General features: G+C 40.8%; 1 protein-coding gene across 1 annotated transcript; it reads right to left on the bottom strand.

Annotated features, from left to right (window-relative positions):
* Positions 1–611: 611 nt before the first annotated feature.
* Positions 612–19098, bottom strand: LOC125437967 (lipase member M-like). Its single transcript, XM_048506075.1, has 11 exons — positions 19091–19098; positions 18382–18488; positions 17719–17836; positions 10490–10688; positions 10029–10138; positions 7166–7302; positions 6245–6388; positions 6060–6131; positions 2956–3024; positions 941–1181; positions 612–721 (listed from the first exon to the last, which is right to left on the bottom strand). The coding sequence occupies exons 2-10, from the start codon at positions 18475–18477 to the stop codon at positions 948–950; spliced, it is 1179 nt and encodes a 392-aa protein (XP_048362032.1). The 5' UTR covers positions 18478–18488; positions 19091–19098; the 3' UTR covers positions 612–721; positions 941–947.
* Positions 19099–20150: the final 1052 nt, after the last annotated feature.

Raw genomic sequence — 20150 nt, 5'->3', positions numbered from 1 at the left:
AGGATTTTTTCACATACACACAAGGTTGGGCACAATCTAGCCAAGGACTTTGAATTTTTCATTGAGCACAATGGGAAAATTCTACTGAAATCTTTGGGAATTAAGAAGTGCTTAACTTTGGTTTGATAGCATGTACCAAACATGAGGAATATATACACACTCAGAAAAATTATGTTTAAGAAAACAGCTACACACAAACAAAAATTTACATATGGCACTAAAATGACACACAGAGACAAGCTCACAAAATGAGGTGGCACCTATATATCAGCCCCAATAAGGTTTTATTCCTTGGGAAAAACATATTCATTTCTTCCTCTATATTATAGCCAAGCTGCATATCATACTGTATATGTAATGGTAGCCCTATATTTCCTTCATTAAAGTGCCTTTCCCTATCATTCATCCCCCTCCAGCCTCTTGTCTGGCTGGCTTCTTTCCCCTGGGATTTCAGGTACATAGCTTCCATGTAAGCACAGATGTGGAGAAGTGACAAGGAGAGTCATATCAAAGAAAGTTTACAAGTAAAAGGCCTTCTGCCTCCTCCATCTCTTTTCTACTGCAAAAGGCCCCTTCCAAGGAGGTCAGGAAGGGAGATCAAGTTGTTGGTCCACCTTTGCATACTTCTGTAGTGTTAAGTTGAGCCTTTCATATCAGTACCAAATTTTACTTATGGTTCATTCTAGGGGAATGGGATGGAGGGTCCTTTTTGGGCAAGTATCTGTGGGAATTTCAAGAAAAACAAAAAAAAATTCAAATTCATGAAAATTCACAAGAAATTTTGGCATATCTCTTGCCAGGACAATCAACCCTAAACTTGGTGTGACCAGGCCACGGTCTTTGAGGTTTATAATACAAGCCTTTGCAGAGTTTCTCCAGTCTTAGAAAATTGAAATGGATGAGTCTAGACTTCTCACACAATGTCCTCTGCATTGCTTACCCTGTTTTCAATAAGACTCCTTGATCATATTAAGGATTTCACTATGCACTTGAACATAAGCATCTGGACGATAGTAGAAACTATCATGATCCCATTCAGGAATAAACTTGTGGTATGCGAGGTTTGTGATTTGAGAGAGTAAGACGGCAATATCCTCAGGATTAGAAAATGGATCATCTCCAACATTCCAAACTGCAGTTGATATATTCATATTCGTAACGTTGTATTCAGGAGGATGTACCTTTTTAAGAAGTAAAATAAAAAAATAAAAAAAAGAGACTACAAAATACATTTTTGGTTACCATTTTTAAAAGCACGTTATAATATAGGCACGCAACAAGGTTGTTAAAATGAAAATCAGGCATGTTATATGCCAAACATTTCATTTAAGGTTGCCGGCTCATGACTGGGAAATTCCCGGAGATTTGGGGGTGGAGCTGAGGAGGACGAGGTTTGGGGAGAGACCTCAGTGGGGTATAATTGCATAGATTCCCTTTCCAGAAGAACTGATCTCTGTAGTCTGGAGATCAGTTGTAATTCTAGGAGATCACCAGGCCACACCTGGAGGTTGGCAAATCTGATTCCAATAAAATGATGGATGAGGGCCAGAAATACAGCAAATCTGGTGGCAGGCAGGGTCAGAAAGACTGGAGATCCAAGAGGAGAGTTGAGCCATTACTGGAAAGCCCCGGCTCCCAGTTGCTTAATGCCTTACATCTGAAAAAGGAGGGAGACAGGGCAATGCCTCAGAGATCTCAGAGGACAGGCACTGTCCTTTAATTATCTGGGCTCTAAGATGTTAATTGCTTTAAATGGGAGTGATGACTTGGACACAGGAGCAGATAGGCAGCCAGTGAAGTCATTCTAATATTGAAACACTGTGCCTACCATGGATTTCACAGCCACACTGCAAACCACTGAAGCTTCTAAACCAACTGCCAAGGAAGCCCCATGTAGAGCATGGAGTAATTTAACCTGGGTGTGATCAGGGTATGAACAACCCTAGCCAAATCCTGCCTTACTTGTAAAAGGTGCTGCATACAATATTTTTATTATTATTATTTATTAATTTTCCTACACCACCCAACCCCAGAAGGGCTCTGAGCAGTGAACAATAAGGCCAAAAGAGGCAACACCCAATATACCAGTGGCAGCGAACCTATGGCATGGGTGCCAGAGGTGGCACTCAGAGCCCTCTCTGTGGGCACGCACGCACAGAGTTCATCATGTGGAAGGGGTGGAAAATCACCCCCCCACACACACACACATCTAGGCTGCCTGGGCATGATCCTTTACCTGGGAGTAAGCTCGGTTGCTGGCAATGGGGCTTGCTTCTGAGTAAACCCTCCTAGGGTCGTGATTCACCCATTCGAAGCATTGCATGGTTGCTTCACCAAGCTTACTCCTGAGTAATACGCGCCTCAGAGCCAACCGTTTTTGCTAAACTAAAACCTCAGTATTCAGGTTACATTGCCTGTTGGCACTTTGCGATAAATAAGTGGGTTTTGGGTTGCAATTTGGGCACTCAATCTTGAAAAGGTTCGCCATCACTGCAATATACAGTGATAAAATATAAGCATATATGCATTGAAATAGTTTAAAACACAGTAGCAGCAACACAGAGGGGTCGGGTCAGCGTGGAATACGCCGACCCAACCCCTTCCGCCTCCGTGCGGAAACGGCCTCTGTGATATACCTCTGAAGATGCCAGCAATGGATGCAGGCAAAACATTAGGAACAAGATCTACCGGACCACAGCCACACAGCCCGGAAAACCCACCACAACCAGATAAATAGATATGTTGCAAATTTAGTGTGATATTTCTGTTTTTACTCCTCAGTTTAGTCACATTTGGGTAGAAGGGGGATTGGCCTATTTTTGCTTGTCTATCCTGCAAACTGAGGAACTGTTGAAGTGGCTTCAGAGCCTGCCATAACTTCTGATGTTTCATGAGAAAGACCCCAATATACTGTTTAAGGAAAACTAAAACAATACTCCCTCTAAAATACTTTACCTGTTCATAAAGTTCTAAGTTTTTTAACATTCCATAATCATAGGCTTGTAGTTTGCTGCTCTTCAGCACCTAGAAAGAGACAAGATTTTCAGAGTACAGCAGTTTCCATACAGATTCTGAATGAGGATTCTGAATAACCAGCTGTTACAAATTAAGGAGTTACAACTTTAGTAAGTTTCTATAGCGATTACAGCAAGCAATAAGAACTAGCTAATATCGTGTTGCTTCATTATGTCACAGGTAAATTAATCTTAAAGGATAGTAGGAAGAGGTTGGCATCCTCCAGCTTAGTCTAGTGCAGGGGTAGGGAACCTGTGGCTCTCCAGATGTTCAGGAACTACAATTCCCATCAGCCTCTGTCAGCATGGCCAATTGGCCATGCTGGTAGGGGCTTGAGTGGGAATATGTGATTCCTGAGCCCCATCAACAGGACATTCTGATCCTAATCGATTGAAACCATCATGGTATAGTGGTTAAGAGCAGTGGGCTCTAATCTGGAGAACCAGGTTTAATTTCCCACTCCTCCCTATGGCTGTTTCTGCACCGGCCACCGGCATGGGCATGTCCCTTCAGACATCCAGGGCTGTGCAGGGGGGAGACATAAGGTGAACAGGATGAACCCAAGGTGGCTCTGTTCAGAACTGCCTCTGCAGTTCGCTGTAGCTTCGAGGTTGCCCACATGAGACTGTGCAAGCAGTCCCGAGCCTCCACCGGCATTCATTATGCCGATGGAAGAGCCACTTCTGCCGCTGTTCAGAAACAGTCTATGAGTGGCAGACTTTGATCTGGTGAACTGGATTTGTTTCCCTGCTCCTACACACAAAGCTGGCTGGGTGTTCTTGGGCTTGTCAGTTTTACCTACCTCACAAGGCGTCTGTTGTGGAGAGAAGAAGGGAAGGAGCTTGTAAGCCCCTTTGGATCACTTTACAGGAGAGAAAGGCAAGATATAAATCCAAACTCTTCTCTCCTTCCACCATCTGCCATTCTCTGTCAGGATGACCTCACCCTGGCTCTGGGACCCACGTATTCATATGTTCTACTCAGGATCCTCCTAGTCAATTTTTGATGCCCCAAGTTGTATTTCTTTCCCTTAGACTTTAAGCTTAAGGTTAGGGAGTCATGCCTGTTGTAAGAAAATTCTGCTCAGCTAAGGCATGTCCCTGAGCCAAACATAACCCAAAACTTTGAATGAAACTCATCTTGCTGCATTCTGACAGGTCTGCAAATGTCCCCCACTAATCCTCTCAAGGTTTGCTCTCAAGGTCCTTTCAAAATCCTGTTAATTCTGTTCACACAGTTCAGCTGTGAATCTGGTGTGGGAGGGGGAGCTCACTCCTGTCCAGAGAGTCCATAGAGACAGTCCTGTGATCATGACTGGTTGGGGAAGGAGTCCAGGATGTTGCGAGCTTTTCCCTCCACCCTATGAGAGCTCTTGCTAGGCAGAGAACACTTTGTATGCTCTATGGGAGCCACTTGTTAATGCTTTAGAATGTAAAAGAGAGTATAGTTTGCTACCTGCTAGGGACAGAACCACAGCTAGTTAGTTTTGCTAGTTTTCTGCACATTAAGACCTCAATGAACTATATGCTTTGTTTTTAAAAACCCATTTCTTTAATATCTTCAACAAAGGTGGGGGAAGTTGGGGGGATGTTTTTGTTTTGCTTCATTTCATGTGAGTTGCTGGGGTGTGACCTGAACCAATCCAGGCCTAAATTTGGTTACATTACTGCACCAACACAGGATCAGTCTTGCTAGACCCTTCAAACATGTATGGGCCACAGGCAGCTGCCTGTCTTGGATGTGGCTGTAGGGTTGTTAGGTGATGGTGATGCTGACAGAACTCTCATCCCTATTCTCCATTGACTTCCCTTGCTTCAGAGAACAAGGAAAGGAAATGAAGGGCGGGAGGGGGGGCAATGCTGCTGATGCCTTACCCTGCAGTGCTCTAGAAACCCTAGAGTTCAGGGATTCTTAAAATATTGTAGTGATCCTGCTCCCAAACAGCTCCTGGGGAACATGAGTGCATGCTTGGTGTCCCTTTTTGCTGTCAGTCATAACTGTTGCTTCATCTAATGAAAGAAAGGTCCTTGTCTGGTTCATTTACTTATTAAAATAAATTCCTTCTTGGCTCAAGGCAACTTACAGATAATTAAAACATTACAAATTAAAGCCAAATATAAATTTTAAAAAGGTATTTCCTAACCCCCACCCCCAAAAAGTGAGCTGCTAGTCACCCCATCGAAAGCCCTGGCAAGCAAATAAGTCTTACAGTGCCTCCTAAAGATCTTCACTAGGTGCAAAGATCCATCACCTCCTCAAGGAGCCTGTTCCACAGAGTGGAAGCTGTGATGGCAAAGGCCCAGACTGTGGTCAATACCAGGCAGGACATCCTAAGTGACATCCTGTAGCTGGAACACAGGGATATATGGGAGACGACAGATCTTGAGATATATGGGCCAAGGAATTTGGACTGAACTTGGAAACATCCTGGCAATCAGCATGTTTCAAGATGAGTGAGATATATTCCCATCAGCTACCCCCTGACAAGAATCAGGCTGCCACATTGAGAACAAGGTGTTGTTTCTGTGTTGTGTTCAAGCCTGCAATGGTGCATATTGCTGTAGTCCAACTGAGAGGTTAGTAAAGCATGAATCACTAGAGCCAGATCATCTGAGTCTACGCAGGGTAAGAAATGACAACCTAGATGGAGCTTTATGAAGGTGCTCTTCTTGGCCACTTTTCACACTGGCTCCATAAGTATTCTTTTGCTCAACCTGCTCTGCAAAAGCTAACTATCTAAGATGATAGATCTATAGCTCATGGATTGGACCCAAAGGTTTTGTTTCAGAAATGGTAAAGCCTTCCATTGGCTCAAGATACCTTGTTCTGGTGGAAGCGACCTGTTCTTCTGGATGCATGATGAAAGGCTAAACCATTCGCAAAATGGACCCTCTAGATTCAATGTGTAAAGGAGCAATATATGCCTGCAGATTTGTCCTCCTTCATGTAAAGTAGATACAACTTAACCCATATATAGCTAGTGAGGGTTTTTTTAAACAAATTCTATTATGCCAGATTAGTTGATTTTGTTGCAAAGTACTTACCTGTAACCAGTGTATTAGATTTTGTACAGATGTCCCATCTAAAGGTTGCACTGCATATTCATCTACTTGACTCTGAAAGGTGCAAAGAGTTTTTAAAAAATAATTTCTCCTCCCAAAGGTACTGTTGGTCTTTTAGAAAAATAAATAAGTGTTCTGTACACTGGTGTCTGTCGAATTCTACATACCATATTTAGGGACTTTTGCTGTGATCCAAACAAGTTATGCATGATATTATAACAAATAATTGGAACTTTGAAAAAATTACAAAGGCCATATGTGTCATGAGATGTCCTCCTTCGCCACTTAAATTCCTTAGTGCCAAGTATTGTCTGTAAGAGTCAGAGAAGCACATATTGTTGTAACTACATAACTACCCAGAAGTTATTATTCTACCTTCTACCATTATTTACAAACATATTGATGGTCTGTTCTGCACGGTTGAAATAAGACATCCTGAGGATACAAAAAAGGCATCCTAGGAAGGCACTCCACACAGCCTTTTTCCAAGATATCCTTAGGATGCCTTATTTCTGCTTAAGATGTCTTTTTGGGAAAAAAATGCTTCAAAGTGCACCTTTTCCCCCTAACCCACCATGCAGAGCTCAAGAGGCATCTTATGGTTCCCATACAACCATTTTGCTCTCTGGTCAGTTTCCCTCTCAGCTCGTGCCTGACATTTTGTGTGCAGTTGAAGGGATTCTCCCTGCTGCTATTTGCCCCAGGATGTTTGCTCTGCAGGCTCTTATCCTGGCTGCTTTTTCAGCCCCAAAAGTACACAGTTGTATTCAGCTGGTCCTGCCGATTCCAGCAGTATATAGTTTTCCTTTAAAAAAAATTCAAAAAGTCATCTTTGCAGCTACTCAGGCACACATGAGAGAATTTTAGCCACTTGGAAAACATGTCTGCCACCCACTGAAAAGCACTGGGTTGACTTGCCCTCTGTGGACTGACGGCACAGAAAAGCTTAGTTGGTCTGCTGAGGGCAGGTCGACCCAATGCTTTTTAATATACCAGCAACCTGACTTCACATGGCCCTAAGTCTTTCACAGTAATCACAGAACAGTTCAATTTTTACACAACAGAACTAAGTCAAAAGAAGTACATACCTTGTAAATGAAATCAGGAAGCATAACAAACTTTCTTAATAATGGGATGGCATATTTGACTGAGACGACGGGAGCTAAGGCAAAGTTTATCTTGATTTTTCTAGCCAAATCAGGCATAGTGGAAAAAGCTATAAAACCTGAGGGAAGAAGCAAAGAAGCAGGCAAATAATTATTTCCAGGAATGCAAGCAAATTATCTGAAAATAATTCCAAAATTTACAGGTGACTTCTGATTTTTAAGTTCAAGTAACAATAAGCTATACTTTCTCACAATTACTGGAATACAAATATTAAGGTAGTGTTCCAAGATTGAGTTTTAGGAGTGCTGCTGTTCTGAGAATGTGCTTGATTTGGGTAAACTGAATAATTTTTAGTTCTGGTTAAGCTCACTGGAAAAGTTAGCACAATTATTAAATTTATCCCACTGAAATAAATGTGACTAAAAAGTACCTCATTTTGTGTCCTGAGTCCTTTATTACCAATAGTTTTGCAAACCAAATGAACAGCATAAGTTTATATTGTGGCCTCTTCATGTCAAGCATACGTTACCTTTGAGTCAGATTGTCAATTGTATACATTGCCCCCTCTTCAGAACTCACTGTGCTGCAGATCAGAGAAGCCCTACGGTTTTCAAAGAGGGCAAAATGTGATGTTTTCCCTGCCTGTTCAGGGATAGTGAAGCACACCAATGTGTGTTTTGTCCCTTTTGGCTTTTCCACTCCTCCCTGCCTTCTCCTGCTCACACAGCAGCAGTTCCTCTGGCATTTCTGAGGGGTCAGTAGGGTTTCTTTTTTTTAAAAAAAGATATTTTTTGAAAAAGGTTTTTTAAAAAACCCAAAAGAGTACTGAACAATTTTCCAACGCAGAAGCAGGGGTCAGGCAAAATGGTGGCTAGGCTTGGGGGAAGAGTGGGGCACCTTCTCATGTGTAAATGAGGAGATCCCACAGTGAAGCACAGAGCTGAAAACAGTGCACCAAGGGCAAGAAACATTCTCTAATAAGCACCTTCTCATAGGATTACCTATAACCTAGATGGGGAAGATGTGTTGTCCCTTTAGCTGAGCCCTTCGGAGGAGGGCAGGTTACAAATTTAAATAAATAGAAATAAATAATAGGTAGTCTAAGCTTGCCATAGAATGGAGGTAAGTAACATTAAGGACTTTTCCCCCTCCAGACTATTGGCAACCCTCACTTTCAGTCTCTTGGAAGAATCCTTCCAAATGTGAATTGAAGAGAACTGTGCAAAGTGTATTTTTGTACAAGTTGGTGCTACCTAAGCAGCAAAATGTGCCAAACAAGGCAAAGAATAGTTGTTTAATTTACAATAAACCCATTAAATGGTTCAGTTCCTCTGTCCCAGTTCCCACTCTCAGTGAGTTTGCATTTTCCTCACCTTGCTGCAGAGTTTTCAGCAAGCAGTTTTGTAAACCAGGCCAGAAGGATTAAATTCACACAGGTTGGGTATTTCCCTTCACAGACTACATAATTCTCTGTATCGTTCCAATTTTCATATATGTGCTGCCAAAGCAAACACCACAGGCTATATAATTTGCAACACAGTCTCTGAGGGCAATCGCATTGCCCTGAGACTATGGATGGGAGAGAGGAACACCATCACTATCTCATCCCTCACAAATGAGGTCATTCCAGTCCCCAAATGCTTACTTTCATGTGACACTGTCAAGATGTTCATTCATTTCTCCCCTCCGCTTCCCCACCCTTGCATGTCTTCTCTTGTTAATTCATAAGTCAGATGGCAGGTGCTATATTTCTTGATTGATTTGAATCATTTGGAATATCAAAAGTATACTGGAAATGCAAACCCTTGTTAGGAAACTTGATACTACACAGCTGCAATAGGGATGCCTACTGGGATTCTACTCAGAAGTAAGTCTCATTTTATTCAATGGGGCTCAATCCCAGTTAAGTGCCAGAAGTGATAGTGTTAGCTCACTGAGTTGTGAATTTTATCTCACTTCACATTGCTACAAAATGGCATCAGAATGCTAAGTCTCTGTCAGTTGACACCAGGGCCCCACAAGACCTCAATCGGTTCTGTAGGGCCTATAAGACAGAGATGTTCTACTGGGCCTTTGAATGAGTCCATCTTGTGAGTGAAGAATGTCATCTGTAATAGCCAGCCTCCATTGAGGCCATCTTGTGAGTGAAGAATGTAATCTGTAATAGCCAGCCTCCATCATCCACATCTACATCTGATGCTAGATAATTGCCACCTACACCATATCATCCATTATCCACATTTACATCTGATGCTAGATAATTGCCACCGGCACCATATCATTAGAATCTGCCTCCCCCACTTACCTCTTTTTATTAGTTCTGAGAATATTAATTGGTGGCCAATAAATACTAATATAGTTAGATTGTATTTACTATAGTGTTTTATTTGTGATTTGATTGTTGTATTATTTTAATTTCTACTTGTAAGCCACACTGAACCCAGCCTTGGTTGGGAATTGGGTGGGGTATAAATATATAATCAATCAATTAATTAATTAAGCTCCTGAGATCTGACAAAAACAAGCTAGCCTGGGCTATCCAGGTCAAGGCTGAGTCTCCATATGCTGCCAAATATCCCATGTGCCAACAACATGATACATTTCCATACCCCATTTGATATCATTATCTTCTGCTATGATATGATTTTATCAGGACAATAGCTAAGTGATCTTACACATTAGAGGGATTGTGAAAGGAATTTAAGATATCACATTTGATAGTAGTCCATAGCTGAGTGTAAGAAGCAGCCCACACTTCCATGTAATTCCCACTGAATTAAAAACAATAATCAGAGCTACTTTTTGAGTCAGTTTTGTTTGGACGCTGCAATCTTATCAGCTTACCTATAGTGCTGCCTTGAGAGTGGCCAACATAAAACAGTTGCTGCTGTCCAGTTTTCTGCAGGATAAAATCTATTGTTGCTGGAAGATCGTATTGAGCCATGTGATCAAAGCTGTAAATGTAAATGCCATTTGCTAAAGCAAGGTGTGTCCCCAATATATTTGAACACTAAAGATCATGCCCTGATTTCATTAAATTAAATAATTACCATATATACTTGTGTATAAGTTGACCCAAATATAAGTTGAGGCACCTAATTTTACCACAAAAAACTGGGAAAACTTATTGAGTATAAGTCTAGGGTTAGAAATGCAGCAGCTACTGGTAAATTTCAAAAATAAAAATAGATATGGTCAGGCGCTATTTGGGGGTTCTATAACAGGTCACTCTTTTAAACACTGAACTCTCTTCCACATAGGACTGAAAAATTACTTTCATAGAATTCCTTTAGGAAACAATCTACCTGAATGCCCAGAAATCATCATCTTCTACTGAAAGGGATACATGTTTTTTAGACCATCGGGTCCCTCTGCTGTTTCCCATCCAGACATCACAGCCATTATCTGCTAGGGCAAAGCCTAGGCTATTATGAGGACCATTGGCAACCCAAACAAAAGCTTCTAAAAACAGGCCATTTTGCAGCAATACAGCAGGCTTTGGACCTGAAAGGAAAATATGGAGATTATACTGTGTGACGGACAAAGATTCCTCTCATCAAATCCAAGTTATCATAATCTATTGTGTATTTTGCCAAGGAATTTGGTGATGGGATAAAGCCTCCCAATATATAGCAGAACGTGTAGGGTACATCACAACTTTCTCCCATTGTGATAACTGTTTTGCCATTGCCAAAAAAATGCACACACAATTACTTGTGTTGGATATTAGGTTCACACTTAGGGTTGTTAGAGAGGGATTAAACAGTGTTTCTTTTGAAGAAGAATAACAGCTTTACTTCAGAACATTACAGAAATACAATAGCAAAACAGTACTTAGAGATGCAGTTTACATCTTTTCCTGAGGAGAATATAACACTCACTGAACAATTGAAGTGGTACCAGAGAAGAGGGGTTAGTTCTGGACTAAACATTTGGAGCAAACTTCCTCCCTCCATAACTATGTATTAATTATTTACTAACTTTTAATTGGTCTTATGTTATTTGTAACTGGTTTTCTTTTAGTAAGTCTTAACATATATTGTACACCACCCAGTGCCCTTCGGGGATGGGCAGTATATAAAATCCAACAAATAAACAAACAAATAAACAAACAGTAAACATTCTATGCAAATTAGGCCTCATTGTTTTTTTTTCAACAATCCCCTTCTCAATGAGCCCAATTTGCATTAACCAAATTTCACTTCATTCATAGTCTTTCAAAACCATCTCAAAACTTGTTAAACTCCTTCAGGTTCAAGTCTCTTATAGCATAGCATCTGATGGCTATGTGCTTTGTACGCATATTTATTTTTTCAGACTCCACCAATTTTAAACAACATTGATTGTCTTCCATGAGTTGAATAGGCTTTGTTTCTGGCACTCCTGTGTCTTCCAAAATTTGAGCAAGCCACATTGCTTTTCTGCATGCCTCTGAAGGTGAAACATACTTTTCCTCTGTGGAGGAAGAGGCCACTGAGTTTTGTTTGTGACTGGTCCAATGTACAGTTCCATTCCCATACAGGAACACAAACCCACTAGTGGATTTACCATCTGTTCTGCCACCAGCCCAGTCTGCTTTAGTATATCATACTAGTTTGACATCACGCTGCCAGCTTTAATTTAAGATCAATTGTCTCTTTAAGTATCTCACAACTCCTTTCAATGCAGTCTAGCCCTTTTTGGTAGGTGAACTGACCTTTCTACATAGTAGTCCTTTTTTCCCATTTGGCTGCCTCATAAAGAGACATAGATCTGCTCTACTTGGTATAAAACTTCGTTGTAAAGCATTTTATTTAATTTCTCAGTCCACACTCTCGCTTTTTTAATCCACATAGCCCCTTGTGCAGCTTACAAATTTGTCCTTCACCGATTTCAAACCTGTCTGGCTGAATCATGTATAATTTGTCCTCGATTTCTCTATTCAGAAATGCAGATTTTTACATCCACCTGTTCGACATGAAGCTTCTTGGATGCTACAATATGAAGTAAAGTTTTGATTGTACTATTTTAGACTACTGGTGCAAATGTCTCATCGTAATCTTCACCATACTTCTGTGTATATCCTTTTGTTACTAACTTTGTTTATATTGTTGCATATTTCCACTTTCATATAATTTTTGTTTAAACACCTATTTGCAACCTATAGCCTTTTTACTCTTTGGCAATTTAGTTTTGTTTTTCTTCAGTGCTCCAATTTCTTCCTTGGCTGCTTCTATCCACCTGGCATATTCTTATTCTGGAAGTTTGTCAATTTCTCTCCATGTAGAAGGTTCAAAAATAGGCACTAACTTTGCAACATTTGATAGTTGCTCTGCTGGCACTCCTTTGTTATTTTGAGATGAGCGTCCAATGAAAGGTTTTGCTTGTTCATTTATGTCTTCACATACAGTTCCGTCTTCTGACTCTGATTCCACTTCTTCTGGTAAATCCTCTGCATGCAGATTAATAATCTCTCTTTTTTCAATTTCTGAAATAATTTTCACTTTATCATCTTCAGTTACCTGTGTATCATATCCTTTTTCTTTAGTCTGTTACTCTTTATGATATTTCTTGTTAGGGACATACTCAGAAGATTGCTTTCCTTCTTTGAAATACACAACACTTCTCATTCTCACTTCTTCTGTCTTTGGATTGAGAATTCTATAACTTTTGTGTTCCATTTCTTATCCAGTCATTATGCCTAATTCAGTTCTATTGTTCAGCTTGGAATGTTTCTATGCTGGCATATATGCAAAAGCCCTTGATCCAAATGTCCTAATGTGACTAATATTTGGTATTCTTGGAAAGCAAAGTTCAGATGCCCGTAGCTTTTGTTGGCAGTCTGTTCCGCAAATAAATTGCTGTTATTATTGCCTCACCCCAGTATTTGTCTGGTAATTTAGACTCTGTCAACATACATCTAACCATCTCCATTAAAGAATGGGTTTTCCTTTAAGTTAATCCACTTTGTTCAGAGCTATATGGTACAGTGTGCAAGTGTTTTATTTCATTCTTTTCCATGTAACATTCAATGTGGAATGATGGGTACTCAGCATCATCGTTGATAAGTATTGCTTGTAATTTTGCTTGATTTTCAATACTTACAACAAAACTCTTCAATTTCTCTGCAGTTTCCGTTTTGTTGTTTAAAAAATAAGTTATGTAGTATCCAGAAAAGTCATCAACAATTGTTAATATATACTTATGTCAACAAGACATTGGTTGAATTGGACCACATATATCTGAATGAATAAGTTGCAGAGGCTTTGTTGAACTTCCTGGAGCTTGTTTGGGACCAGAAGATCTTTTTCCTTTCCAAAAGAGACAACCTTCATATGTTTCACTGTTTAGATCAACATTGCAAGGTTTAATTTCCATCCCTCTCACCAGACCTTTCTTCTGTAGATCTGTTATAATCTTGAAGTTTCTATGCCCAAGCCGCCTATGCCACAAGCAGAGTTACTCTTGTATGCAAGTTACTCTTGATTGTATTCATTCTTTCTTCAAATGAGTCTAGTACAAAAACTCAGTTATTTTCAAAACCTTGTGCATAGAGAACTACATTTCTGGTAACTGCACATCTGTTTTGATTAAAGTTTACATTAAAACCACGCTTGGTCAAAGCTGAAACCATGAGCAAATTGTCTGTTAGTTCTGGCAAATAAACTATATATTGCACATCATTAGAAACAGTTCTTCCACCTGCAATACATTTAAGCAGTCCTGATCCTTTTCCTTGAACAAAAATTCTGTTACCATTAGCAATTGTAACTTGTCTCTGTCAAATTTTTATTTAATTCTCTGAAAAATTCAGAATCACAGGCCATGTGCATTGAAGCCCTGAATCAATTAACCATCTTGAAGAGGTAGAAAAGTTAACTTTGTTACTATTATTATTTCTGCAATCTGAGATTATTATGCTGTTTTCATGTATGATAAAAACACTTTTAACATGTTTTTTGCTGCCACCCTGTGGCCATTTTTTGTCAGTGCTGCTTTGAATTAAACAGTCTCTTGTTTCAGTCTTTAGCAAAATGACCAAACTTGCCACCATTTAAACCATTTCTAGCTTTGCTTCTTTTGTTTATACTTTGTAAAGCAAAATTCATCCTCTGCTGCCTTTTCTGCTCTCCTAGCAGCCTCTTGTTTAAGGCGTGTCACTACATACTTCACAGCAGGGGCGTAACGAGGCAGCCCTGGGCAAACTGTAGCCCTGGGCAAAACCTGAGTTGGATGCCCCTCCCCCCATGGGCGGCCACTCCACCACGACCAAATTTTTTTTGCACCAGGACATTGGTGCCTGTAGGGGGTGCATTTTTAGACATATCAGCACCACAATTTCAGCATATCATCAGGAGACTGTCCTTATGCTACTCCCCATGTTTGGTGAGGTTTGGTTCAAGGAGTCCAAAGTTATGGACTCCCAAAGGGGGTGCCCCATCCCCCATTGTTTCCAATGGGAGCTAATAGGAGATGGGGGCTATAGTTTTGAGGGTCCATAACTTTGGCCCCCCTGAACCAAACTGCACCAACCTTGGGGGGTGCCATCATCTCCAGATGATCCCCTGAAATTTTGGTGCCAATACATCCAAAAATGCACCCCCTGCAGGAACATCCTAGAAATTTGCCCAAGAATCTAAGGCCGTTTCCGCACGGGCAAATCATGGCGGCCTGGAGACGGTAAAAACACCCTCTCCAGGCCGCCATTCGCACGGGGGGCGCAGCTGCGCGCCAGCAGCGCCAGCGCCTCCGACGGCCTGAAGCGGCGTTTCCCCAAGCGCTGGCTCTTTTGAAGAAGCGCCGCTGCACCGGCGGCATGGCTTCATGCCTTTCCCGACGCTCACCTTGTCCCGGGCCTCCAGTCGTCGCCCGAGGCCTGGGGACCGTACCCTGGCAGCTCCGGCACCGACAACAGTGGGCCAGAGTGTCCCCGAACCGGCGGTGCCTCTGGCTTTCAAAGGGATGCGCTTCCGGAGTAAATCGAGCGCCAGCTCTGCGGCGCCCGGATGCCCGCTTCTTCCAGGACCATCCGATGCGGGGACGGTCCCAGCGTCTTCAATTACGGCCTTGAGAGTGCCAACCCAGCCGTTCGCAGCGATGCGGAAAGCGGCCTTTGTTAAGGTTTTCTGACCCGAGACCAAACCTCACCAAACCAGAAACCTGGGAACAGTCCCCTGATGATACGCTGAAATTTTGGTGCCGCTAGCCTAAACACTGCGCCCCCTGCAGGCCAAAAATTGAAAACCACTAAAATACCCAAAAACGAACCCAGCATTTTGATGCCCCCCACAAGGTGATGCCCTGGGCAGCTGCCCACCTTGCCCAATGGGCATTACGCCAGTGCTTCACAGAGAGCTCATCTTTAGGCTCCAAGAATTGTAGCTTGATAAAATTAAAATAACTTTGTCCTCTTCGTCAAATTTCTTGCCTATAGTATTTTAAATGATCCATCAATTCTGCTGCATGGCTTAAATGTTTTTTTCCAGATCTCCTCCTTCATTTAATTTCAAACTGTACAACTTTCTAGATAAATGCAATCCTTCATTATGAGTGTTTCTTTCATATAACTCTCTCAAACCCAGCCACAGTTCCTTGGCAGTTTTAAAGTCCCTTATGTGATGTAAATCACTGTGACTCACAAATGTAGAACTCTCTGCCCTTGCCTTTCTGTCCTTTTTCTCTCACTAAGTTTTCTGTGTTTCTTCTGATGGTGGAAACTCTTCAACTGTCTCCCAGAAGTCCTTTTTCACAAGCTCATTTTCCACCATTAAAGGAACAGCAGGCTCCATAACTTTCAAAGCTTTTGTATATGTGGCTATGATTATTATTTTCAGGGGAAAAGTTTCACTGTAGCATGACTGGGCCAATAGGCTTTTTGTTAGAGGGGGATTAAACATTGTTTCTTTAGAGGAATAACAACAACTTTACTTCATCACATTATAGAAATACAACAGTAAAACAGTACACAGAGGGGCAGCTTACATCTTTTCTGGGAAGAATATGAGATTCGCTGATAGCTGAAGTGGCACCAGAGAGGAGGGGCTAGTTCTGGAGCAAACAAGCCCCTCCCCCCAAACAATAAATGTTCTATGCAAATTGGCCTCATTGGGAGGTTTTTCAATAAGGTTTGCCAACTGGTTTGGAGAAAAATATCTTGTGACTTTGAAAGAAGTTGCATATAAATGGCCAGTTGTATATAAATAGCCAGTTGGCAAGGAGATAATACACTTCAGTAGTTTCTGCACTGTAAAAATATAATGAGTTGATGGAGAGAAACATCCCAGTTTAGGGGAGAACTTTCCATGGGTCCCTTCTCCAAAGAGGGATTGACCCACTATATTTCCTACAACCTGGGTTTTTCAAAAACCGCCAAAATTGTGTTTTTGAAAAATCCCGTGTATAACCCACTACCAAGGGAATGGCATGGATTCCCACCCTGCCACCCATTCTCCCACCTTACATCATGTCAGTTTTGTTTCTGCTGAATTGCTGATTGGTGTGATAGCCCACCATTTCAGAAATATCCCCCAAGCACTTTTTTTGGTAAATACCATTTCACCCAAATGTGTATAGCAACAGATTCATAATGTTTCCTTTCTAATTTTTGGCTGCTCAGAGCAGGTAGCTAGGCAGATGCACACCTTTGGATGTGGATGGGGCATACTACTTTGCTCCCTTTTGGGACAGATTTTATTATTTTGTATATCACAACACTGGGGGGGGGGGGGTTGCATGCTTCATGTTTCCATCTGTCATAGTTTCAAAGCCCTAAACTTTTTTCTACACTGGAGAAATGGGAGAGGGGGGGGGTCCTGTTTGGTCTCCCAGGGTTGCTGTAGATTCTCCACCAATTGGAAGCATTCTCTTTGCAGAGGGTGGGAGTGGCCAGAAGGGGGACTGTGGATGTTTGTGCCTTCACATTTGCATTGTAAAAAAATAGTGGGTTGGTGCAAAGGAGCAGAAAGAAAACGGATGATTTTCTTCATGGAAAACGGGCACTCATGGAAGGACAAAAATGGAATAAAATAGACTCAGATTCAAAAATAACGGATGTAACCCATCATTATTATGCTGTGTGGAATTCACCTTCCATAAAAATGTTTTTCTCCAGGACAGTGGTAACACTGACTGGCCTCTGGATTTATAATAGAGCCGTGTTAATATATATTTATATTTGTATGTTGTTATGTGCTCTATTTGTGTCTACATTTTCCATGTGTCTATATTTTCCATGTTGTACACTGCCCAGAGCCCTCTGGGGGAGGGCGGTATATAAAACTAATAAATAATAAATAATAATAATAACATCTTCTTCCCCCAAACTGGACTTGCCTTGCCACAGTGTTTGGCTTTCAGATAAACTGTGCAGTGTCTGCAGAAGTGACTTAACGATATGCTGTACGTTCATGCTAAAGTCAAGATTTCATTTGTTGTGATCATCAAATGCACTTTCAGTGTCACTGAAGGCACTTTCAGTGTCACGCATGCAGTTAAGGGCAAGCAGTGCTGTTGATGGGCAATGGAGACCGTGTTATTGTATAATATAAAGTCATACTTGTGCTTGCATTCTCCTTTCTCCCATGTGGAATTCGGAAGATACTAAGGATATAGCCATCTTGTGTTACAACTTCATACTCCTCACAAGGGTATCCATGATATCTGATCAGTTCTGTCTGCAGAGGAAATATATTCCCAATGTAACTGGGAAATAGAATCAAACTCTTCTTTATATAACCCCCCTCCCCCCCAGTGCTTTCCTGAAAATCTTGGCACAGGCAAGGCAGTAAGTGTTATTCTTAAAACAGATAGCAATGCTACTAAATCCTGTGATTCAGCGGTCAATTTTTGCCTCCCCAGATCCATTATGCAAGAATTTATTGCCTGTATCAAGGGGACACTTCCTCCCTTCTGCCTAATATTTGAAAGAGAGGTTCAGCCCCTGAGAATTTCATCCCCATTCAGAAAGGAAAGGCACACTTAAAAACATCATTCTACAACGAACATTAATTTCAATATGAAAGAATAAAAATAACAAATGACCCAAAACTGTCTACGCTACTCTACAGACTGATCCCCCAGTCTGTTTTAAGCATAACACCGACAAGGAACTAGAATGCTGAATGATAATCAAAAGAAAAGAAAAAAAGAGATAGGAAAAAAGGTTTTCAAAACATTCTATCCAAATACTTTAATGTTTATTCTTCTCTGTATTACTTACAGTATTCATTAAAGTTATTCGCTTTTCATCTTGAGGAATTCCTTGGACTTCCATTGTGATGTACAGGCAGCATATTGCAAATAAAATCCACCGCATCTTCAATCTACCTAGATTAGAACAAGGTTATCATGCATGATTACAACCAAAATTGGGGTTTAGGCGCTGCTTTTTTAACACAGAGGCCCCTTCCGCACATGCAAAATAATGCGTTTTCAACCACTTTCACAACTGTTTGCAAGTGGATTTTGCTATTCTGCACAGCTTTAAAGAGCACTGAAAGCAGTTTGAAAGTGCATTATTCTGCATGTGCAGAATGAGCCAGAGTCTCAAACTGAAAAAAATAAGAATGTGCTAAGGCTACATTTAGCAACATATTTCTAAGTAAGATACTAGCCAAAAACTGTGCCACAGTACTGTTATAGCTGTGCCATGCTTTCGTATCCCATGAAAACTACTCAACGTTTAAGTGATACACAGCAGTAACATGTTTTTTCATCATTAACCAAAAGAAGGGGGAAAAGAGACCAAAAATTCAATAAATTAATTGGCAACAAGAAATTATATTCACAGGATCATAGCTTATATATTTCATAGATTTATCATTTATCATATATTTTATCCTCCAGAAATAATACAATAGTGTAATTACAACTCTCCCCTAGCTGTTTCCCACTTTATCAATAGGTAAATGAAGGATCCATGAAGTTACCACACCAAGAGGTCCTGTCAGAATATCACCGAAATTCCACTCAGCCCTGCACCAGACACTCAAAAAATGTTTACTTAGCTCTACCTCACTTCTAATCTTTTAACTGAAAAGTTCAAGTACACAAAGATCACAGCCCTCCCCTGAAGGTCGTTTTTTGACTCCTCTTGTACAAATAGCTTTGTACACGAAATTCTCCTCTTGCACAAATAGCTCTGCACAAGAAATTCCACTCAGAAATTTTACTCAGTTCTGCACCAGATGCTCAGGAAATGTTTACTCTGCTCTGCCTTGCTTCTAGTATTTGAAATGAAGAGTTCAAGTACACAGAGATCACAGACCTCCCCTGAAGTTTGATTTTTTGACTCCTCTTGTACAAATAGCTTACATCCACTAGCCAGATATTTGAGGGGCGGGGGGGACCCCTGAAAGCAGTTCTGTGATTTAGTTGTTGAATGGGATACAGTGTATTTCCACATTCTTACTTGTATGGACAGTTTTGATCTATTTGGGATATCTATTTGGGACATCTGCAAATATTTTCCTTACCTTTAAAGGATTATTCTTCAGATGAAAGAGAGAAAAGAACAAAATGGATTGTGAGTTTGATTTCTTGCTGAAAGCCAGAGTAATTGGCCCAATTTGGGAGCTATAAGAACAATAAAAGAAACCTGCAATATATGAGTACAATTTGCAGAATTGGCAGTTTCCAGTGCCTTTTTCTATCAGATTTTTCTGATGTTTAAACATTATGTTTCAGAAGACTATGAAGGAGAGAAAGGCCAGGAGATGCTAATATAAATATAATATAATATAAATGTTGGTAGATATGCATACGTGAGTTCAAAAGACTTATTGTGCAGAAATATCTGACTGAGTATGAGTTATGACTGAGTTATGAATGTTTCAATACAATTTTTAAAATATTGCTGTTTTTCAAGCTCAACACAAAGTTTATCACAAGCATCAACTACAAAGTGGTTAATCTCCTCTAAAAGTCTTTCTGTCCAAAGAGAGCCACATTTGCTAATACTTTCAAAGAGCCTTTAACGACATGCTACTG

Source organism: Sphaerodactylus townsendi, linkage group LG08 (assembly GCF_021028975.2).
Source record: "Sphaerodactylus townsendi isolate TG3544 linkage group LG08, MPM_Stown_v2.3, whole genome shotgun sequence".
NCBI lineage: Eukaryota > Metazoa > Chordata > Lepidosauria > Squamata > Sphaerodactylidae > Sphaerodactylus > Sphaerodactylus townsendi.
The sequence above is the reverse complement of the archived record's forward strand: the minus strand, read 5'-3'. Positions and strand labels throughout refer to the sequence as shown.

Coding starts and splice junctions, on each gene's coding strand:
- LOC125437967 (XM_048506075.1), bottom strand. CDS start 18,477: ATGCGGTGGATTTTATTTGCAATATGCTGCCTGTACATCACAATGGAA. Junction 17,837..18,381: donor GAATAACTTTAATGAATACT/GTAAGTAATACA, acceptor TTTCCTCTGCAG/ACAGAACTGATCAGATATCA. Junction 6,389..7,165: donor TTCCTGATTTCATTTACAAG/GTATGTACTTCT, acceptor TGACTCTTACAG/ACAATACTTGGCACTAAGGA.